General features: G+C 45.6%; 1 protein-coding gene across 3 annotated transcripts; it reads left to right on the top strand.

Moving 5' to 3' along the window:
- The first annotated feature begins 308 nt into the window (after positions 1-308).
- Positions 309-19,878, top strand: DHX33 (DEAH-box helicase 33). 3 transcript variants are annotated; one of them, XM_081030245.1, is made up of 12 exons: positions 309-912; positions 3,472-3,632; positions 4,464-4,691; positions 4,893-5,063; positions 7,162-7,347; positions 8,090-8,201; positions 9,323-9,482; positions 9,651-9,739; positions 11,552-11,679; positions 12,053-12,256; positions 14,091-14,177; positions 16,640-19,878. In XM_081030245.1, exons 1-12 carry the CDS (start codon positions 633-635, stop codon positions 16,946-16,948), a joined length of 2,115 nt encoding a protein of 704 aa, XP_080886371.1. In that variant the 5' UTR covers positions 309-632; the 3' UTR covers positions 16,949-19,878. The 3 variants fall into 3 exon arrangements, with proteins under 3 accessions (XP_080886371.1, XP_080886372.1, XP_080886373.1); XM_081030247.1 differs by lacking the exon at positions 309-912 and adding an exon at positions 1,500-1,622; XM_081030246.1 differs by lacking the exon at positions 4,893-5,063.
- Positions 19,879-20,119: the final 241 nt, after the last annotated feature.

Genomic DNA, 20,119 nt, shown 5'->3' with positions numbered 1-20,119 from the left:
GAAGATAATATGTGATTGTCATATAATATGTAATGCTTTCGTCTTCTGTAACACAAGATGATCACCTGTATTCTTTTCAACATTCTGATTTTGTGACTTCTGAATGACTTTAATCTCAGAGGCTCAGTTTCTTCATCTGTAAATTGGGGATAATATCAGCATCTATATAAATTGTTTAGAGGCTTAAATAACGCAATTGTGTGTTCCTCATTGATTTTACAAAATGAAGCACTCTCCTTGAAGAGAATTATTGTGGGCAGAGAAGGGGAAACGCGTGTTTACCAGAATTAGTATTACCAGTATAATTAAAACAGAAGATCGCTTTATTGTTCAAGGTTAAGGTCCCATGGAACCATATACTCTTCCTTTCGCTCTCGTCGCTCGGGGCCTTTTCCACGTTGTACAGCGGAAGCTGCTTTCCCCGCCCTCAGGAAGTGGAAGCCTTCCCAAGCTCCCAGTGCTTGCTGGGAGTTGCAGTCCCTTTCCTCAAGGCTACGGGTGGCCATGAGGTCATCGGTGGGCGCCACGAGCCGCTAGCGCGTGGCGGGAAGTGGCGGCGCGCGCCAGCTGTCTGCTCCCGGGAGCTGCCGCAGCTGCCGCCCTCGCGCCTCGCGTCGCTGTGCCCTCCCGACATGCCCGAGGAGGCGGGCTTCCCGCCGGCCAAGAGATTCCGGCCGGGCTGTGGGCCTCCGAGCCGCGCGGCGTCCTGCCCTCCCACGCGGCGAGTGGTGATGCTGCCGAGTGCCGGCGGCGGCGGCGGCGGGGGCCGGAGGCAGCCGCGGCCCCCGGCCCAGCCCCCGGCCAGCCCCTACCGGGAGGCTGTGGAGCTGCAGCGCCGGGGTCTGCCCATCTTCCAGGCGCGCGGGCAGCTGTTGGCCCAGCTCCGAAACCTGGACAGCGCCGTGCTCATCGGTGAGGGGCCGCGCGGCCAGGGCCCCCCTTGCTCTCGGTGCCTGGCTCTGCGAGAGCAGTTTTTCCTAGGTGCCTCTCACCCTTTTTCTTTTGATTCCGCAACAGACCTGATCGCCTTTTCTGTGGCCTGGCCCGGGGCAGGGCCTGGGAGGAGTCGGAGAGGCCGGCCCTGGAGGTCCGCACAGCCCGGGGGGAGGGACCGACGTGTTAGGCGCAGACTCCGCCTCCGTGTGGAAGGGTGGAGGCGTACCGCGGCCGGGGAGTTGAGAAGGGTGGCGCCGAGCCCGTCGGGGAGGAGGCGGCGGGGACGGTGGGGCCCGGGGGAGGGCGTCCTACGCAGGGGGGGCCTCCGCCTGCTGCGCGCGGGGCGCCGTGGGGGCGAGAAGCTGTCGGGTCTGATGGGCACTAGTAGTTTCTGGTGCATTAACTAAAACGCGGGCTGTGTAGTGGGAGCTGATTGCAAGGGAGTCTGATTCCCCGCGTTTAAGTCAGAGGAGCTCCTAAAGGACCGAGAGCATGAGCCTCCAATGAGGAGGAGGAGACCCAGAAGGGCCGGTCGTCAAAGGAATGGAGTTATACAAAGAGGAGAGGGAACAGATGCGGCAGTGAGGTCCAGTAATGCATATAGGGACCCCCAAAATGCTCACTGAATTTGGATGCGAGGCATTAATCGTGGACCCCATGGAGCGCTGTTTCAGCAGAGCTGTGGGGTAGGAGCTGTTTTGTCCTTGGGCTGAGGACTATGTAGGAGGTGAGGGAATGACGGCAGTGGGAGCAGGCTTCTGTTTTGAGCAGAAGGTGGGGGGTTGGGAGGAACTTGCAAGGAAGTATTCATAGGCTGAGCCGAAGAAGTCAGTGGAGAGGGAGGCTGATGATGGAAAGTGGCACTAATAGGGCACAGGTCGGGGGCACGGAAGGGCTGCACTTGGCAACAAAGGCTAGAAGCACAGTTGGTCTGGATTATAACAAAGGATGTCCAAGAAGCGGGGCAGGTGGGGCTGGAGAAAGGAGATGAGAATGGATGGGATTGCAGAAAAGCTGGCAGGGGCAGGTCACATCTGAAGACTTCTCTTTTTCTTATGAAATAGGTGCAGGAACTCTGCTGAGAGTAGGAGTTTCAGGGCCTCAAGGAGGAGGCCTTTGGGGAGGATAGGGACAAAAACATAGGCTGCAAAAACAAAGAAAAGGACGGATGATAGTGCTGGTGCCCAGGAGCACTTGGCCCCACGACAAACTTAGGTCTTTGTCTGCAGTTGGGTTATTTTGCTTTATCAATGCTCAGCAACTGCCTGGTGTGGGAGCGGAAAAGATGGACCAGGAGACATTGATCCACATCTGGGGTTTTGCCTGGTGCATTCAGCAGGAAGAGTGCAGAATAATCAAATTCTTTTTAAAAATTTTTTATTGGGGCACAGTGTGCTTTTTCCAGGACCCATCAGCTCCATATCAAGTCGTTTTCAGTCTAGTTGTGGAAGGCGCAGCTCACTGGCCCCTGTGGGAGGCGAACAGCCGACCTTGGTGTTATGAGCACTGAGCTCTAACCATTAAGCCAACCAGCCACGCCCAGAATAATCAAATTCTTAGTCTATGATTCTTGGCTAGGTCAGGAAGGACGAGCAGTTAGAGGGAAGCACATGGAAGAATAATGGGACTGTAGGACTCGGTGAGGTCGGAGATGGTGTGGTGATAGCAAGGAGAGAAAGGACACACGGGTTTGCTGAGTCTTTGTTCTGAGTAAGCACTGTTCAAGGAACCCACCACGGTGGAAAACGACATTGAGTGCTTACTGTGTGCGATGCTCATGCACCGGAAACAGACAGGCACACCTTCTCTGCCCTCCAGGAGCTTCTGGGATTGGAGGAGCACAGAAACATTTAAATACTTCCGCACAATGTAGGATGGTCAGTGCTGGAAGAGAGCTGACCAGGGCAGTAGGGAGCACACTGGAGGTCACCAGTGCAGCCCCGGGGTCTAGCTCACCCTGGAGAGTTTGCCAGGCCGACATAGTGAGAACAGGTATTTCATGATACCGAGGGCGAAGGCAGAGGGTTTGAAGGAAGGCGGCAGGCTAGGGAATGGTGAGGAGTTTGTTACCGCTGCACTTCACTTCATGTCAGAACATGTAAATCTCATTTATTCTTTTGAATAGTGCAACATTTTTATATTACAGTTGTATTTCAGTTGATGTTCTTACTATACCTGTTGCTGAACATTTATATTGTTATATTGTTATTTTTTGCTGTCGTGAGCAAAGTCGAATGAAACATCTTTGAAGCTACATCTTTATACACATCTTTAATTGTTTCCTTAGACTCAATTCCTGCAAGTGGAATTGTGGATCAAAGGGTATAAACATTTTAAAGATTTTTCTAATGTAATTTGGTCTCATGACACACAATTCCAATTAACACTCGACCAGCGGTATATGTGAATACCCATTTGCCTGTGGCTTTGCCAACTTAGAGTATTTTCTTTTATCTTTTCCTTCTGACTTCGACCCATTTGTTGGGTGAAATTTGTTTCAGTTTGCATTTAAATGAGACTTTTTTTCTTTCGTAGGGGAAACTGGCTCTGGGAAGACAACTCAGCTCCCGCAGTACCTCTATGAAGGGGGAATTAGCCGCCAGGGCATCATTGCTGTGACCCAGCCACGTCGAGTAGCTGCCATCTCTCTCGCTGCTAGAGTCTCAGATGAGAAGAGAACTGAACTTGGGAAGCTGGTACCTAATTTCCTCCTTTACGAACATTTCTCTCCCCCCCCCACTTTTATTTTTCTGAATAAGACATAGTGAGCTTCTTTTTTTTTTTAATTTGGGAATATTGAGGAACAGTGTTTCTCCATCAGCTCCAAGTCGTTGTCCTTCACTCTAGTTGTGGAGGGCGCAGCTCAGCTCCAAGTCCAGTCGCCGTTTTCATTCTTTAGTTAAGAGCTCGCACTCTAACCAACTGAGCCATCCGGCCGTCCCATGAGCTTCTTTTTTGCTACAATTATTTCAACCTATCTCAGAGTTCTTAACCAGTTCCTAAGAAATCAAAGGGTCTGACAGGCTGTCAATCCCATTTGCTTTGCTTTCAAATCTGTTGGCAGGCTGGATAAATTAGCTGTTTTTCTTGAGCATTTTTAAGCTTCAATAACCTCTGTTACATCTTTTGTCTACATGTCTTTCTAGAAAAACTAAGCATTTTTCTATGGCATATATGTGGGTTTTGAGAACGAATCCCAGAACTATACATAAGTCAAATTTATTTGTGTGTGTGTGTTTATACATTTCACTTAAAAACATCTTGGACATCTTTCATATCTGTACCTAGTTTCACTTGAAACTATTAAGAAGCTGTGGGTAGGAGGCTAGTTTGAAATTCTTTATAATGCTTATTGTCATTGTATTAAAGTTATAGGTACATGTCCTTTGTCTGTGTCTGCCACCAGACGGCCTCCTCCTGAGGGAGCAGGGCAGTGTCGGTGCTGGCCTTGTTTGCTGTTGGCACAGTGCTGGTCACATAGTGGGTGTTCATGAAGTGTTTGATGAGTGACTGATTTCTCTGCACAGGTTGGCTATACAGTGCGCTTCGATGATGTCACCTCAGAAGACACCAGGATCAAGTTCCTGACAGATGGCATGCTTCTTCGTGAAGCAATTTCAGACTCCCTGCTTCGGAAGTACAGCTGTGTCATTTTGGATGAAGCCCACGAACGGACCATCCACACAGATGTGCTCTTTGGAGTGGTGAAAGCTGCACAGAAGAGGCGAAAGGAGCTGGGGAAGCTGCCTCTCAAAGTAGGTCCAGTGCGCTTAGGGAAAGAGGCCTGTGTTTGTTCCTCAGCATGTTCTCCATCACCCATTCTGCCTGAGTACTGTGGAGACAGTTAGCCATGCCGGGAGTGACATAGTTCTCGACATCCACTTCTAGGGCTTGGGAGGGACACAGAAAGGCCATGGCGATGTCTGTTTCCCATCCTCCTCTTCATCTCATACTAGGTGATTGTGATGTCAGCTACAATGGACGTGGACCTGTTCTCTCAGTATTTCAATGGCGCCCCCGTCCTCTACCTGGAGGGTCGGCAGCACCCCATCCAGATTTTTTACACCAAGCAGCCTCAGCACGATTACCTGCATGCTGCCCTCGTCTCAGTCTTCCAGATTCACCAGGTGAGGGGTGGGTGTGGCTCCTGCCATGGTCTGCTTTACCTTGCACTTGATAGAGCACTCAGCCTTGAAAAGAGAAGCTCCCGAAGGAAACAACTTGGTGAGCCATGTCACTGAATAAAGAATTCACTGAGCATGGCCAGGGGTTTATCCTCTTTCGTGGTAGCTCTCATTTATTTTCTCTAAAAAAAAAAAAAAAAAAAAACACCTAATTTAACTCTGACCGGTGTCTTCCCTCAGCTGAGCCAGAATACTTTCCAGTGGCTCACAAACTGTTTTTGACCATAACCCTTAGTAAGAAGCACATTTTATGTTGCAACCTAGCACACAATATATACAATTGAAATAACTCTTATGAAACACTGTCTCCTTTACTACATGTGTTGTTTTCTGGTATTTTCTGCCTCATATTAAAAAAAAAAAGTTGGTATTGAGCCAATAATGGATTCCAATTTAGTTTTCTTTTTAAAAATAAAACTGTATTAGAGAAATATTTCAGAATCTCTTGTCATTTTATTAAGCATTTCCTTAAAAAGTTGAGTGAGTACATCACCTTATTTATGTTTAATTTGTATAAAATTGACTGTTTTTATCTTCCCGTTAGCTTTCTCAAAAAATCTAGAGGCAAACTTTTTAAAATTAATTTTTATTTTCATCTAAGTGACGCATGTGTAGTTTGAAGTTTGAGTCAAGCAGTTAATACTAAAAGGCTCATAAAAAAAACAGCAGTTGCTTTTCCTTCCCCATCCCAGATCCTGCTCTTTAGCGTAACCACTTTCTGTTTCCCCTGGATATTACTTTCATATTTCTAAAATAACCTGCTTGTATTGCTATTTGTTGACTTGTTGGCATTATACATTAATTTTTGCCATAGTAGATGAGCATTTAGAAAGACCCCTCCCCTACCTTTTGTATCTCTCCTTCATCCTCAGTGTGGTTAGATCACAATGTTCTTTAAATCAAGTACCAGTATTTGCAATATTATGTCCCTACATTGTCAGTGGTGCACCATCCCAGTGCCATATTCCTCGTACAGCGCAGTTGTACAAGTTTTCTATGTATGGATGGCTAATTTTTTTCCCAACTGTTCCCTCATCTATCATATGCCAATCAGGACTATTTGTTATGTGTTCACACATTTTCCAATTTTTTCCCGAGTCCTTTATGCTGCTCTTCTGTTCAGAACAGGTTGCTCTCCTGGGCCTCTGTGTAGCTGACATCCTGATTCTTCCCTTTGCCACCCTCCTGTGTTGAAAATCCCATTATGTCACCATGTGTCTTCCCAGCCTCCTGACTGCATCGGGTAGAGGAGGGGAGCTGGGGGGTTCAACCACGCTCAGACTCTGAGCCAATTCCTAGGTTTTCACCCTCCCACAATCCACCTCTGCCTTGCACCCAAGTCCTGGTCTTTGTGGCTTCTCCAGGGAAGTTGGCACGTCTCTTGTCACCATCCCCGTCAGCAGGCACCCAGGTTGGACTTTCCGCTGCCCAGTCAAGTCATCCACCTCTGCCCCATCTCCTCTCTCTTTCAAAATGGGTTGAAACTTCTGATCTATTTTTCTCTCGTGGTGTCTGTATCTTTCTGGGCTATGCCTTCACTGCTATGTCGACAGTATTTGGAGAAGAAGGTCAGTCTTCCTTGTTTAACTGCCAAAAGCCAACTTGAGGTGAGGCTTTTCCATGAATGACAGCTGCAGGTACATGCAGGTTATAGGGTGGCTTTGATGAGTCCTCCCATTGACGAAGTTTTGACTGTTTTAGATTTTACACTGTCTGTGTGTACCTTTGAATATTTGTCCTATTAATACTGGACTAAAAAAAGTACATATACACAAATTTCACTTAGTTACAAATATATATTTATATATTTACATATATACATATACACATATAAATATATATATATATATTTACACATATACATATACACACATAGCATTATTACACATTTTTTTAAGTATTTTGCCATCGAGTACTTTACAAATATATCTGAACAGACTTCAAGGAAAGATCAGGTGAATGGGTGTGTTTTTAACACTTGGATGTTCCTTCCTTTGCAAGGTGAAGCATTTCTAGTAATCGCACTTCACCTTTTTTATAGGAAGCCCCTTCTTCTCAGGACATACTGGTGTTCCTCACGGGTCAGGAGGAGATCGAAGCCATGAGCAAGACCTGCCGAGACATTGCAAAGCACCTCCCAGACGGCTGCCCTTCCATGCTGGTCCTTCCTCTGTATGCCTCCCTGCCCTATTCCCAGCAGCTCCGAGTCTTCCAGGGGGCCCCAAAGGTGAGCGCACCACCTCCTCTGTCCAGTCCCGTCCCTGGGCACGCAAACGGATCCACCAGTGGGGCCTGTAGATGCGCCTGTCACCAGACTCCAGATGAGGTGTGTGGGACGGGATGCTCAGGCCCCCGATACAGTAGCTGAAAAGCTGCAGGAATATAACGTGTAGCTACACATACAGTTCTGTCGTGGTAAGAACGGGGAAACAGTTGTCGGGATGAGGGAGAGTGCAAAGGCAAACGATGAAAGGTAAATGAGTGATGCTTCTAAGGTCCAACGTAACAAGCCGCATTTGTCCGTAATACCACTTATTGGGTGCCCATGCTGTGCCAGGCACTGTGCTAATTAACATTGTACACACACTGTCTCTTATCCTTTCAAGAACTGGCAAGGTAGGTTATGATTTTATAAACACTGAGGCGCAGAGAAATGAAGTAGCACTTGCTCCAGGGGCACAGAGTAAGTAACTGGCAGAGCCAGGGTCCCAATCCACATCTACCTAATTCTGAATCTGTGCCTGTTCACTACATCTCATCACCTCAAAATAAGCTTTGAAGACTGGAATATCCCTCCTTCCGCCACCCAGTTTAATGACTGACCATCAATATTATCAGCTGTCTTTAATAACAAAGTCATCTTTTCTTGATGATGATTGCATTGTGGAAGTTGATGGTAAGGAATATGTTTTAAAACTTCTGAATCATATGTGTGTCATACGGCTTTTTGGTTTTCTTCCTCCTTTTAGGGCTATCGCAAAGTGATCATTTCAACCAACATCGCTGAAACCTCCATAACCATTACAGGAATAAAATATGTAGTTGACACGGGCATGGTTAAAGCAAAGAAGTATAACCCTGGTGAGAATTTGTAGATCATGAATGTCTCTTCTGTGTGTAGTGAGCCACCACTGAGCTTCCTGTAGTCCTAGTTTGCCCCAAATGAGCATTTCATGTTTGTAACTAAGTGAGATTTGGGTGGCAGGCACCAAAAGTAAGACAATCCAGAAGCCAGGCCAGAAAGGAGACCTGAGGCAGGTATGTGAGACAAGAAAGCAAGGCAGAAAGAGAAGGCTGGATTTAACAAACCTGGGGACAGAGGCTCAGGAACCTGCGCAGAGGGTCTGAAATCCCATCAAAAGTTGGGTGAGATTGATGGCCCTGGGCCAGGGACAGCCTGCTACCACGTCAGAGGCTGTCATCAGTACTGTTTGAAGATGGCTGGTTTGGGCTCCAGGTTTCCTAAGATTCCCTAGGCTTGGATGAGGCTCTCGCTGTGTCCTGAGGATGACCAGTGGGAAGCTGGCTGGAGTCATTTTTCTGCGTGTCTGTTGTACACCTTGCTTTATTCTACAGAGGATTTGAGGCAGCGGAGATTATCACTCCAGAATATTTCATGGAAATGCACTGCTGAGCTGCTGACTCTCACATGTGTATCTCTTGGGGATAACATGTGAAGGAGCTTGGTTCTTCAGTGCCTGGCACAGAGTACACCTTCACCAAGAAAATAGCCTCGTTTACTCCAAGGAGTAACAACATCACGTTGTCTCTCTTAGAGGTGGGAGGAAGGATATAGCACACAAGGGACTCGAGGCATTTCATTTCCGAATCATTGATTGATTGGGTGACCAACCATCCTAGTTTGCTGGAGACCGTCCCGGTTTTATCACTGAAAGTCCCAAGTCCTGGGCCAACTGGGGTGGTTGTCACCCTGTGATCTAAGGCAGACCTTTAAAATGTGTTCTCCTAGCCCCCTGCTATGAGCATGAGGCTTTTCTGATGTTTCAGTAATAGATTTCACAGAGTGTCCACTGCAGAAAAGTCTGGTGTTGTGCTTTCCAATTTAGCCTTGAGTTTTTCTAGACTCATGTCTTGCAGAAAGGATCACTGCTGTTCTGAAGAATGCTTCTTTTTGTCCACACTGTCGAAACAGTTTGTTTGTTTGATGAGTGAAGCACTAATGTGGGCCATTCTCCCTCCAGACAGTGGCCTGGAGGTGTTAGCTGTGCAGCGGGTGTCAAAGACCCAGGCCTGGCAACGCACAGGCAGGGCCGGCAGAGAGGACAGTGGGGTCTGCTACCGACTCTACACGGAGGATGAGTTTGAGAAGTTCGAGAAGATGACCGTGCCCGAGATCCAAAGGTAGGCCTGAGGTGCTCCCACCGCCCTGCCACGTGTGCCCACGTCGCCCTTTCCTGCTTGCTCGTGTCTTCCCAGAGCTGCAGGTCTCACACTCCTCAGTGGACGGTTCTGACTCACTGGCTGGAGGATCAGGGAGAATGCACGGCCTGAGTCTCTCACTGTCCGTAGGTGTAACCTGGCGAGTGTGATGCTGCAGCTCCTAGCAATGAAAGTCCCCAACGTGCTCACCTTTGACTTCATGTCCAGACCGTCTCCAGGTGAGTGTAATCTGCAGTGGGGTAGGTGAACAAGCAGCAGCAAGTGGACTCTCCAAAAAAAATGTTTTAGAGGTCTCCTTTTGTGCTTTGGTGGAGAACAACATTAATTATTAGAGGGGCATCTCGGAATCGTGCAGCATAGATTCTGTGCCATCGGCACCAGCCCAGGGCAGAAACAGTGGCTTCCTATAGGGGACTCATTCGGTTCCACAGCCACAGGGACCAGTGAAGGTCGTCGAGGGCGACCTGTGGATGGAATTGTACTTCTGCCAACAAAAGGACTGAAAAGATCAAGCTTCTTTTTTTTTGACTGGAATTAGACTGGTTGCTGCCCTTCACTGGTAATCTCCATGGAGGAAGAAGAGTAATTGGGATTTTTAATGATAACAGCTTTAGTGCTTGGCATCTCTTCATTACATCATTTTCTTTTATTTTCTCTCCCTTTTTAAGTGAAGAAATGCAACTGATTATAAATAAATAAATAAATAAATAAATAAATAAATAAATAAATAAATAAATAAATAAAAAAAATGGTCCCCATCAAGGGTCCCATCCCTGATCTTCAGGTTCTTAGTTTCTGGTCCCTAAGCAACCACTGTGACCATTTTCTAGTTGTCTTCTAGAGACTCTCTATGCATATGCAAGTGTATGTAGTCTCTTTTAAAATACAAATAGCAATACACCTTGTGCACTGTTCTACCCTTTATTTTTCATTTTCTTCCCAGTTTTATTGAGATATTATTGACATATATCACTGTATAAGTTTAAGGTGAACAGTACAATGATTTGCCTTACATATGTTGTGAGATGATTTCTGCTATATTAAGTTGGCTTCCATCATCTCATAGACACAATAAAAAAGAGAAAGCAAAAAAAGAAGAAAAAAAATGTATTTTTTTCCTTTCATTGCTAAATTCCTACACACAAACGAAGAACGTACATGTAGGTAGAAGTAGTAGTAAAACCAACACCCGTACACCCCTTACCAGCACCCTTACAGCACCCTGGACCCCTCCCTACCACCCTCACTTCCTCCCCATTCCCTCGAGGTAACCACCCTCCCACATTTCGTTTGTAGTTCTCTTGTTTTTCTATAATGTTTTATTCTGTGTGTGTGTTTCCCTAAACAATGTACTATTTCAATTTGCACATATATGTATGTATCAGTTCTTCAGTAACCTTCCCTTTTCCTTCATCATGTTTTGTTAGGTTTATTTGTGTTGATACATTTTACCACGGAATACTATTCCATTTTATGGATAAAGCAAAATGCACATAGCTATTCTATTGATTGAGACATGGTGCATTGTTTTGTGTAATACGTCTTTCAGATCATTTCCTCTCAGTATGTACATATATCATTACGTCTTAGAAATGCTTTTTTATTCTCTAATAGGCAATTTATATGTGATTCCAAATTCAAAACGTATAAAAGAGTGAATAGTAAATAGTGTCCTTCTCACCAGGAACCCATGAGGCAGTGGTATTTGCATCGTGTGTGTGCTTCTGGAGATACAGGTCCCTGCACAATGTACGAGCATGTCTGTGGGTGAAGTTCTTACGTGTAACATTGCTGGGTTTAAAATTTACATGCATATCACCAAATTACAGATCCGTCTTTAAAGGGGGAATGGAACTGAAGACAGTGGGTGTCATTAACTGCTTTGAAAGTGTGTCCTAGGGACAGCGATGGTTGTGATCTTTGATGTGGTTTGATCAATTGTAGAATTATGAGAAGCTCCCAGAAATACTGAAGTAGCTGCAACTTCTTTTTTGGATTTTTGTCTCCTTTTTATGTCTCTGTTTCTTTAGATCACGTTCAGGCGGCCATTGCCCAACTGGACCTGTTAGGTGCTCTTGAACATAAGGATGACCAGCTTACCCTGACTCCAATTGGAAGAAAGATGGCAGCATTTCCTTTAGAACCCAAATTTGCCAAAGTAAATGATACCCTCTCCTCAGCCCCCTTTCTGTACAGTAGAGGTTAGCCATCCCAAAGTAGGCTCCTAAACCCAGTGCTTCTAGATTAATCTTCACTTTTTCTCCTAAATAGTTATCAACCCCTACTTTGTGCCTAACACTGACTTCTGTTCTGTGTGGGATTCAAACTCACATTAAGTCATGAGCCCTACCCACAGGCAATTTGGAATCCTGCGGGGAAGGTAGTTACCCATTTTACAAAAAAGTAAAATAACACATAGTCGTGGTTTTAGAAACACCTGCCCTTTAAACACCTTAGAAGGGAAGCTGCAAGAGCAATATACAGAAATAGGAAGAATCTTGGTTTACACAGTATTAAATTTTGATTTGCAGACCATCCTCCTGTCCCCCAAATTCCACTGTACAGAGGAGATACTGACCATTGTCTCCCTGCTGTCTGTGGACAGTGTTCTCTACAATCCCCCCTCCCGGCGGGATGAAGTGCAGGGCGTCCGGAAGAAGTTCATATCCAGCGAGGGCGATCACATTACCCTGCTCAATATCTACCGGACCTTCAAAAACGTAGGAGGAAATAAGGTGAGTCTTCTTTCATTCCTTTTCTCAAATGAGCCCTCCTTTCAGACAGGTGCTTCGAGTGGAACTTCCTTTTTGGCTGAATCATCTAAAGCAGGGGTGTCCAAACTGCGGCCCGCGGGCCAACTGCGGCCCGTGATCCATTTTTTATTGGCCCGCAGCAAATTCCAAAAACATATTTAGTTTACTTAAATAAACCAGGTGAGGCAAATACATACTTCACCTCGAGTGAGTGGTCCAGCTGTTTGTGTATTTTACCGAATATGGCCCTTGGTGAAAAACATTTTAAAAAGTTTGGACATCCCTGATCTAAAGAGCCACCCAAAGAATGCCAGATGTCATTTCAGAAACATCTGCGTATAGGAACAGTCCCAGGGAAGAAATGTAATTCCTGCCTTTCTCTCTGCTTGTGTTTAACTCGTACTTGATGTGAGCAAGTTAGTTAAGTATTTAGTTACCCACTTTCTTAGCTACCAAATGGAGTTTTTCCCCCACCTGCCCCTAACTTTCTTCATAGTAGTTTTTGTTTGTATGATATTTTAGTTCCTTGGACCAAGATGGAAAATGGCAATATGTTGTTTCATTTATCAGTACAATCAGTAATTGTGCTATTGTGTACGTGCTTTAACTTTGTCTGCTTTTTAATATAAATTATCTTTAAAAAAACCAAAAAAAGCTACCACCCACTTTTAGCAGTTGTGAACCTTTTGCTATATTTGCCTCAATTTATTTTTTAATTTGTTTTTGTTTTTGTTTTTATTGGGGAATACTGGGGAACAGGGTGTTTTTCCTGGACCCATCAGTTCCCAGTCAAGTCATTGTTTTCAATCTAGTTGAGGAGGGCTCAGCTCACTGGCCCATGTGGGAATCGAACAGGCAACCTTGGTGTTATGAGCACTGTGCTCTGATCAACTGAGCCAACCAGCCACCCTCTATTTTTAAGGAAATGAAATGCTATAGATTTTACACTGCAACAGCCCTGCTCTGCTCCTATCCTAGTCCTTCCTCTCTGTGTAACCACTGTCACGAAGCTGGAGTGTGTTCCTATGGGTGACAGCATACTTTCACTTCCTATCTGTGAACATTACATACTATCAATGTTTTCTTACACTATCCTTTTGTAGCTTGTTTCCACTTCCAGCCCCTTGGTGTACAGGTCTCCTTGTGCACGGTGGGGAGAGTTTCTCTGGGGTCAACACCTAGGAATGGACCTGATGGTCTTGGGGTAGCTGCATCCAGCCTTACCAGGCTGCTATGGGGCTCCCCAAAGTTGTCAGCACCTCTTTATACTCTCCATAGTACTGTATAGAGTTTCCATTTCCACCGTCCTCTCCAACTGTTAGCTTAATTTACTTTTTAAGTTTTGCCAAGTTGGTGGATGTGGAATAGTATCTCAGCTATTTAAACTCCTTTGTCTTGATTCCTCACGAGACTGAGAATCCTTATGTAAGTTTATTGGTCACTGGTCTTTTCTAGTTACTCTTCTGTGAGCTGTCTGTTCACATCCTTCATTCATTTTCTATTAGATTGTTGGTCTTTTTCTTAATGATTTGTAGGAGTTTTTTAAATATATTCTGGAGGTACTTATACTTACGGGGTGTAGTGATACAAACATCTCAGTCTGTAACTTTCTTGATGGTAACTTAAGAAAATTTTTAGTTTAGTTTAAATGATTAATATTTTTTCTTATGCTTCATGCTTCTTGATATAAAGATATTTTCTTGTATTTATTTTTGGCAACTGAAGTTTTGCAGCTGAATTCAACTATGTTCTAAAAATTATGTTATTTTCCCTATAGAAATGAGAGAATTGTGATATCTCTTTCTCTCCTGCTCAGGACTGGTGCAAGGAGAATTTTGTCAACAGCAAAAATATGATGCTAGTAGCTGAAGTCAGAGCACAGCTGAGGGACATCTGCCTAAAGGTATTCTTTCTTCCTGGTTGTTCTTTGGGGACTAAGCTGTCACTCTTTTCTAGGTGAAAAAATTTTAATAGCTTATTGCTAGTAATTACAAAAGAAGCTCTTGTTTTAGGGAAATTTTAAACTAAGGAAGAAAGTAAAAATTACCATAATTACACCTCTCACCATTTTGGTCTAATTCCTCACAGACCTGTTTTTAAGTGTAGATACATTGTATATATAATTTATATTCAGCTTCTATAAACTTTAAAAGTATTGTCAAATATTATTAGAATTCTTCCTAAGATTCTTTTTAGTAGAAATATCTTTAGTTTTTTAGATTACAAAAGCAGTACATAATTGTTACAAATTGATAGAGTGCAGAAAACAATAATACATAATGCAGCAAGTTTCAAAGAAGTATCCATAATACTGTCCTCCAAAGACAAACCACTGTTAATAGTCTGGTGTAGATCCCTCTAGAATTTTTTCGCGCGCGCGTGCGTGTGTGTGTGTGTGTGTGTGTGTGTGTGTGTGTGTACACATATACATCAACACACCATAAAAGTTTCTTTTTGAAACAAATATGATACACATTTTGTTTTGCAACTTGCTTTTCTCCACTTGGTAGACTTCTTGAATACTTAGTGTGCCTGGGCTGTCTTTCAATGTCTGCATGTATCTCTGAATTTTTTTAGTGACTTCATAGCCATTTCATTGTATCCACTACGTTTCACTTAACCAAGCCCCTAATGGTGGTTATTTAGATTATGTTGTAATGATGTTTGTGGCTTGGGATCGCTTCTCGGCCTTTTGGCTAAGATCAAGTGTTTGTGGCTTGGTGTACATAGAATGAATGATGAATTCATGGATGGTGGATTTAGGTCTTGATAGTTATTGCCAAATCATCTACCATGTAATCATCTATTAGCTTGTATTCCCTCTTAGAGTACATCACGTTTTAAAGTCCTGTCATGTGTCTATGTATTGATTGTATGACACTCCACGTTTTACCTCAGAGGTAGGGGAGAGGGGTGGTTTACAGCATGTGCTGTTGGGCCTGAAAGTGCCCACTCTTTGCTGTCACAACAATGCGGTGGTGGGTGTCTGTGCCTCGGGCCTCGTCTGAGACAGCTCCTCCCTGCAGACATCTGCATGTCCCTGAGAGCGAGCTCTTGGCTGTCGTCAGCCTGTTAATACTAAAGCTATTTCTTTTCATAGTAGCCTGTTGTGTTCTGAATTTTAGTCATTTTTCCAAACGCCTCTTGCACTTGAACAGTTTTCCTGCCAGAACACCTCTTGGCTTCATGAGTTTTCTCAGTTTATGAATGACATAGAAATGGTGTTCCTCTATTAGTTCTGACTTAGGACGCTTTAGTGGCTGACCACGCCTCTCCTTATATGCCAGACACTGGTCTCGGTCCTGGGGTTTTACAGATCTGCCTAAGGCTAAGTATCTTACAGAACAATCCAGAGGGCAATCTGACATATACATATGAATAACTGATGTGAGGAGCCAATAATAATTATAATAATCACCTTTGTTTATGAAATACTTACGGCACCCTAAACACTTTTCATGTATTGCCTTACTTGATACCCTCACTTCACTCCTATAAGGTTGATTCTGTTATTTCTCCCATTTTACAGATGAGGAAGCTAAAGTCTAAGGAAGTTAAGTAATTTGTCCCAAATCTCACAGCCAGGGAGGGTGGAGCTGGCAGTCTGGAAGGTGAGAACGCGACTTACCTGTAGGAGTTTGGGCTTCCTTGAGGTGGTGGTACTGAGCTTATCCTGACAGATGAGGTGATAGTGTCTTCCTCCAAGAACAGAACCCCTTGAGCCACCTTATAGGGAAAAGGGGTTAGGGGATACAGAGGTGTCTCTGGGAACCTATGGGCAGGAAATTATCCAGCCTTCAGGGACTGGAATGAAGAACCAGAAAAGGCTGTCGGGAGCCAGGGCAGCTTTCTCTGGGCATGATGAGGAGGGCTCCTCACGGCTTTGCGTTGGAAGCTTGCCTTGCGGTGCCAGAGCCGTAGGGACACGGAAGGTGTTTGAGTGCAGGAGGAATGGTTGAGTTGCGCTAGAGGAAGGTGAATTTGGCGGCAGTGGATGAAATGGGTCGGAGTGAGGAGATGATGAATGAAGTTGTCAGAGGCCTTCCGTCCCGGGACGTCCTGGGACGTTTCCGTGGGGGCGGAGGGCTGGCTCCCGTAACCTGTGCGTGGTATGGCTCCCACGTGCCTGTTTCCAGACCCTCTCGGACCTTCCGCTCCCCGGCGGCGGTTTTCCTGTTTTCTGCCCACTCTCCTTCAACCGGGCCCTTCCTCGCCCGTGCTGATGGCGATGGCATGTGCGGAGACCCCGCCGAACGGCAGCGTGCACGTTGTCAGGCTTGCGGTGCGGGCTGCATGTAACCACAGGGGCTCCGAACAGCGTGCGGTGCTGAGCGGTATGTGTGTTTCTCGCTTCCCCTGAGACAGATGTCCATGCCGACCGTGTCGTGCCGAGGAGACACGGAGAGCGTCCGCCGCTGCCTGGCTCACAGCCTCTTCATGAGCTCGGCCGAGCTGCAGCTGGACGGCACCTACGCCACCACGGACACGCACCAGCCGGTGGCCATCCACCCCTCGTCCGTGCTCTTCCACTGTAAGCCCGCCTGCGTGGTGTACACGGAGCTGCTGCGCACCAACAAGTGCTACATGCGAGACCTCTGCGTGGTGGACGCCCGGTGGCTGTGCGACGCGGCCCCCGAGTACTTCCGCCGGCGGCTGAGGGCCGCCCGGGACTGAGTCGCCGGCCGCTGGGCACCAGCCTCCTGTCTCCGCAGCCTCCTGTCCCCGCAGCCTCGTGTCCCCGCAGCCTCGTGTCCCCGCAGCCTCCTGTCCCCGCAGCCTCCTGTCCCCGCAGCCTCCTGTCCCCGCAGCGGCTTCCGTCTGGCGCCTGGCGGGGCGGCGGGTTCTGACGCGGCGGGCGTCTTTGTTTAACCTCCTAGGATGGAACCGTGTACACATCTACCTACCACTTCTACCTTTGCGATGTCAGAGTTATGCTTTCGGTTCCCGCTGGGTGATGTAGTTCACTTCTGAGCCTCAGTTTCCTCATCTGCCACACGGGGGTAATAACCATACTTGTGAGGTTGGCGTCCTGAGGTTTAGAGAAAATGGAAGTACCCAGCGCTGAGCCTGGCGCACAGTGAACGTGAATCAGGAGCGTGGTATTATTCCTTTTTACTTAACGTGAATGGAATACAACAAAATCCCGAGTTGTGTCACTAAGGGGGACTTTCTGGGAGGGGACCACAGGAGGTCCCAGAGCTCCGATGTCGTCCTTGGGTCTGTTTTAACGTCCAGCTGTGTGAAGTTTGGCGTCTGCAGACATTTCGGGAGTTGCCTCTGACCCGTGGGCCGGCCGCCCCCGTGGAGCCGCCTCCCAGGGTGTGGGCTCCCGCCTCCACGCGGGAACAACAGTACACGGGAGCTGCAGGTTCCTGCGCTGTGCGCCTTCGCCCGCGGTGCCTCTGTGGCACACATCCCCGTCCGTGCTTTCAGGACACGTGGGAGTTTCCGGGCTGAGGTTTGCTTTGCGTTTTTTGAATCGTGATGGCTTCCAGCATAGCCAGTGGCCGTTTTCTCTGTCACTGGGTCCATGTAAATACGTGAGCACAAGGAATGGCTCCGGGCTACACTTCAGCTGTCTTTTCTGTCAGAGCCCCTGCGCAGAGAGCTGCTGGGGCGGGTGGAGGGGACAGGCGAAGGGTCAGTGAGAACGCAGACAGCATTCGCTCAGCCGTCCCATCCACCTCATCTGGTGTTTACATTCTTGCATCTTATTTTCTATGATCTCTTTTTCTTCTTTGGGACTTGGGGACAACTTGCCTTTGCTACTTCCTAACCGTGCCAGTCACTCCTCTCTAACCCTGTTTCTGCATTTCTCAGGGGGAATTAGAAGGTCTTCACAGTCTTTCTGTTCTCATTTTGAGAAAGGAAAAGACACTAAAGGTTCTTCTTGGCTGTTTAATTATCAAAAGCAAATGATTTTTCCCCTGATAATGTTTTGCCCTGGAAGAATCCAAGACTTAGCCCTTTTATTGTTCTTAATGGGTCTAAACACATGTGTGCGGTATTTTGGTCATTACTTAAAGTGAACCGTGCAGTTTATAGGCAGGGGGCTAACCTGAGAGAGCTCTTCAGCGACAATGGATGGTCTCTTCACTCTGGATGCAGTGAACTCTTCTCCAAGACCGTAGCCTGCTGGTGCTCCCATTTGGGGTCTCATCTGTTCATGCTTGTGTACGTTAAGCCTGGCTCAGGCTTTCGAGCAGTAGCGTGGCCCTGAGAAGTCAAGCTTTCATCTAGTGTTCAGGGCTGTATGGACACTGGTGATTTCATTATATTAGGAATGGTTACGTCTAGGCTAACGAGGATTGGACAGATCCTACATACCTGTCTTATTGAATGCTTAGACTTAGCTGGCTCTTCCTCAGATTGACTTGTTTTTACTGTTGTAAAAAGTTTTTAAAGTGTGTTTTTCTCATTTATTTAATAGAGGCCTAGGATGTTTAGCCTGACTGGGCAAAAGAAAATATTTTTAATAAAACATTCATCATGCTGGTAAAAAATTGGGAGGGGGGTGATTTATCATGTTCCTCAGCCAATTCTCTATGGAGAGGTGTTCTCTGGGGCATATAAAACGTAGAATAATTTGTGTCCAACTTAAGTACCTAAAGAGTTTCTGGAAATATAAATTCTTTTCTGTGCAGGAATAGGGATAAATACCTTCTAAGTAAATGTAAATAGCTTCTAAATAGCTTTAATGTCTCTGTACAGAAATATGTTTATCATTGTAACATTCTGATAGAGTTTTAATACAGTAGTTTTTTATTGGGCTTTTTAAAAAGTTAAATTTTAACATAGCTGCTCAGGGATTAAATCAGATTAGAAAACCCATTCTGACTTCACAAATTACAACAAAGAAATGGTTATTTATATTGAGCTGCAGGGGACAGTACATTTTAAACTTAAACTTTCTTAAGAAAGTTAAATGTTTCACAGTGATGTTGCAATATCATCTTGAGCTACTTTTTCCATTGGTCAAATTTCTGATGGTGTGACACCTCCTTCAACCTGTGAAACCCATATCTGGGTGAATCACTAGCTCCGACGAGCAGCTTCATGTAAATGGATGCACTTCAAGCAACTGGCATGCCTCAGCTGTCTGTCGTCTACTTCTAGTAACCATGGAGCCTGGAACATCCAGAGCAATGAGAACAGACTTCGTTATGGGGAAGAACTGCCAACAGCCGGTCCTTGTTAAGAACCCTTACTTAACGTAGCATTTCTGCTGGTTGTAAAAAGATGCCAGAATGGAGACAAGTTTTTGCTCTGTGGGTAAAACTTTTTATGTACCATGATACATAAATATATTTAATCCAGCTATCAAGAACTGCTTGGAACCGCGGCCAGGCATCTAAAATATCATTCCTTGAGCATATAAGGGAACACTGCATCTGTGGGGGAGCAAGGATTTGATTATATTTGATCAAAATATTATAACCTGCGGAAAAAGAAACCAGAAAAATCAAATTGATTCTGGTTTGTGTTGTATTTTGAGAATCTGGTCTTGTTCAAATAGACACAGCTCTATAAAAACATCAGTTCTTGTATATAATGCTCAAATTTGCACATGACTTACATCCATTAAAAGTGAATCTTGTACATGATGTGTATGGCTTCTATCTTTAGTCTCCTTTCACTTTACAGAATGCTGTTTAAAACATATTGTTAATCTTAACTTTGCCACTAATTGGGGAAGCCTCACTTTCTTGGTACCTTCTATATCCTGTGTGTCCTGTTAAAGTAGGAACATCGGTTCTTAACCTAAATCTGACGTAAGCCATGGCTTCTTGCACCCCCCAAAAATGATGTCCCATCAGAATCTGAGAGCAAGGTTAAGGTTGGAGG

This window comes from Rhinolophus hipposideros (assembly GCF_964194185.1).
Source record: "Rhinolophus hipposideros genome assembly, chromosome: 20".
Classification (NCBI taxonomy): domain Eukaryota; kingdom Metazoa; phylum Chordata; class Mammalia; order Chiroptera; family Rhinolophidae; genus Rhinolophus; species Rhinolophus hipposideros.
Note: the sequence above shows the minus strand (reverse complement) of the source record. Positions and strands in the feature narration are given on the sequence as shown.